Raw genomic sequence first — 2,912 nt, forward strand, 5'->3', positions numbered from 1 at the left:
GGTTGACGCAACGCGGGAGGGGGTGCCGCAGACCACCATCCCGACGGCCGAGGTGCGGGGAGTGAGGGGCCGGTCGGAGCGGCGCGCTGCCATGGGCGTGAGCTCTCAGCAGCGAGGCATTTTGCAGCGTGCGGGGGCGAGGCCGCGGGGGTGCTGTGCTGGCGGCCGCGCAAAGCTCAGTCATACGTGCGCCTGCATGCGTGCCGTTTTGAAGCTCATGAGCAATCATCCAGGCGCTGCTAGTGCGTTGCCGGCCGGCGCCTCCTAACACCAAAACGCCGCGGCTCTCACACACTGGCAGGTGCGCGCCCTGCTGCTGGACCGCTCCCCACTCCTCACAGACCGCGCCGCCGCCGCGGCCCGCCGCCGGGCCCGCCCGCCGGGAGGGGCGCAGGAGGCCTGCCTCGGCGGCGGGGGGGCGGCCGGCGAGCGCGGTGCCGCGGTGGCAGGCGTGGTGGAGCCTTCAGATGCGGCCCAGGATTGGGGCATGGGCCGGCTGTTCGACCGGGTTTGGGTGACACCAGGCAGCGGCGGCAGTGCCGGTGGCGGCGCCGCGATGCTAGTGCCGTGCTGGGTGCCGCCTGAGATCTGCCGCGCCCTGCTGCTCCCGCCGGGCGCGGCGGCCGAGCATCTTGGCAAGGCCGCCGGACGGCGGCGGCGAGAGGAGGGGGGAGGCGGGGACGACGGGGACGGCGCGGGGCTGAAGCGGCGGCGGCGCGGTGAGGAGACGGGGCGGCAACCGGGCGTGGGACCGGAATCCCTGGGGGCAGACGCGGCCGCGGGTGCCTGGGAGCCGCCAGGGTATGAGGAGTCGCCGGCGTGGGAGGTGGAAGATAGGGAGGCCGCGGCGGCAGCAGCCCCCTTGGCCAGCGAGGAGCTGGTTTGCGGAATTGATGATGAGTTTGGAAGCCCAGGGGCGGCTGCATCAAGCGAGGGCGCGGCGGCGGCGGCAGCGGCGGCGGCGGCCGCAGCTGGCGCTCGCGCGGCGGCGCTCCAGGGCGCCGTGTTGCAAGCGCAGCGGGCGGCCGGCGGCGGCGGCGGCGGCGACGACGGCGACGGCGACGCTGAGTTGGCGCCGGTGGCGCTGGCCTCGCTGGCGCCCGGAAGGGGCGGGCGGCTGCCAGCGGCGCGGCTGTTTGCGGCGGCGCTTGAGGCACACGGGCAGGGGTTGGTGAGGCTGCAGCAGGCAGCGGGGGAGTTTGCGCCTGTGTATGTGTCGGCGGTGCGCGGCTAGACCTGTGTTGGGACTGGAGTGTGAGCACGCAGATGCACGCTGTGTTGCAGTTGCAACGTTGAATGGAATTGGTGCTATTTGTATGGCAAGTCATAGCTTTAGTTGGTAATTTTGCGTTCAGGTTAGCATATCTCCACATTGGGTTCGCAGCGGGTTTTGGTTTTCAAAGTGATGTTACAATCGCGGCCGGCGTCAAAAGGCTCGCATGCTTCGCGCCATAACGCCATGGAACGACAGCGGCCGCCGGTCGTGCAGAGCCGCCGTGCCCAGCTTGGCATTGGCGCAGCAGCGGCCCAGGTTGGCCGTGGGGGCGGGGGGGGGGGGTAAAGGGTGATTGTATTGGCGACTGGGTGCGCCTGCGTCTGATGCAAAAATTGCGCGGCTCCTGGGGTTGCCTGGCCGCTTCAGAGAACCCCTGCATTTGCTGCCTTGCGTGGCCTAGAACAACTGCTTGACAACCGCTGGTGGATGCCTGGTGGCTCCCGCACCACTGCCGAGCCAGCGGGCAGTTGTAATTAGTGATGCGGGGTGGTTCTCACTGGAGTGGGATGCAGCGCGCTCTGCTGTGTTCCGCTTCACAATGCAGTGCATCGCGGGCACGAGCGGCAACTGCGCGTCACCTAGTTACTGCCAGCCGTCGACGGCAGCGGGCGGTGATCAGCCTGGTGTGGGGCTGAAAAGCCATTTCCGAACCGTGTGCAGTTGGTTAGCTGCACAACAGGACTCCTTGAGAGGAACACGGGCCCGGGGGCCAAACATTCGCCATGATCTCTGACCTGTGGCCGAATATCCTGATCCCGACGGCCTCGGCCGTCGGCGTAATCTTTGCACTGATCCTGTGGAAGCGTGTGGCCAACATCAAGGTCGCGGGCGGCAGCGTGGTGTCCAGCCAGAACGGCCGGAGCTACCTGCTGGAGGAGGAGCAGAGGGGCGACGATGAGGTGAGGCATGAGGATATGTTGCCATGTATTCGAAACCACGGTGTCAGCGCGGCCACGTGGATGCAACCGTGTGATCCGCGCCAGATCAGCAGCACGGGCGGCTGGGCCAGGGACCGATTCACCCCAGTGCGACGCGCCGAACATGATTCTGGCAGTCTCGTTATAGTCGTGCGAGGCTTGGATGTAGGATCAGGTGCTGCCGCCGCTGCGCCTCCACGCCCACCGGGCCCCAACTGCGCTGCTGCCGCACGCACTTCACTCCTTCATCACGCCACCATGGGCGCCCCCCGTTCCCCCTTTCGCCACAGCCCTTGGCTAGCCCCGCGTGCAACTCCGTCTTTTCCACTTCCCACCATGCGAAACCGCCTTTCCCGCCGCGGCCCGTCATGACTCACCCCCTGCAGATCGTCCAGAAGGCCGCGGACATCCAGGAGGCCATCAGCGAGGGCTCCAACTCCTTCCTCTTCACCGAGTACAAGTACCTCGGCGTGTTCATGGTGGGCACCATCAACTCATATAACATTCTCTTGAGCAACCCATGCGCTCACCACGCCGTGTCCCTCTGCCCTATTTGAAACCCGGGCTGAATGTCGCAACCTCAGCAGTCAACAGCTGCATCCATAACCCATGCTGCCGCCGGCGCCACCTCAAGCATGACTCCCTTCCCGGCGTCGGCCCCAGCTGCGCAGCACGCCCCCCCTTCCTCCCCATGCCCCCACGTGCACCCCTCACACCCC

At 67.4% G+C, this 2,912-nt stretch overlaps 2 protein-coding genes across 2 annotated transcripts; both read left to right on the top strand.

The window, feature by feature from the left end:
• Positions 1-301: 301 nt before the first annotated feature.
• MNEG_15835 (hypothetical protein) lies at positions 302-1,234 on the top strand (the record flags this gene model as incomplete). Its single annotated transcript, XM_014035693.1, has 1 exon — positions 302-1,234. A coding segment is annotated over one exon (933 nt), but the record flags the coding sequence as incomplete, so codon positions are not given.
• A 764-nt stretch (positions 1,235-1,998) lies between these two features.
• On the top strand, positions 1,999-2,750 carry MNEG_15836 (inorganic pyrophosphatase; the record flags this gene model as incomplete). The annotated part of the gene is made up of 2 exons (XM_014035694.1): positions 1,999-2,175; positions 2,580-2,750. The coding sequence occupies 2 exons, from the start codon at positions 1,999-2,001 to the stop codon at positions 2,748-2,750; spliced, it is 348 nt and encodes a 115-aa protein (XP_013891148.1).
• Positions 2,751-2,912: the final 162 nt, after the last annotated feature.

This window comes from Monoraphidium neglectum (assembly GCF_000611645.1).
Source record: "Monoraphidium neglectum strain SAG 48.87 unplaced genomic scaffold scaffold05713, whole genome shotgun sequence".
Lineage (NCBI taxonomy): Eukaryota > Viridiplantae > Chlorophyta > Chlorophyceae > Sphaeropleales > Selenastraceae > Monoraphidium > Monoraphidium neglectum.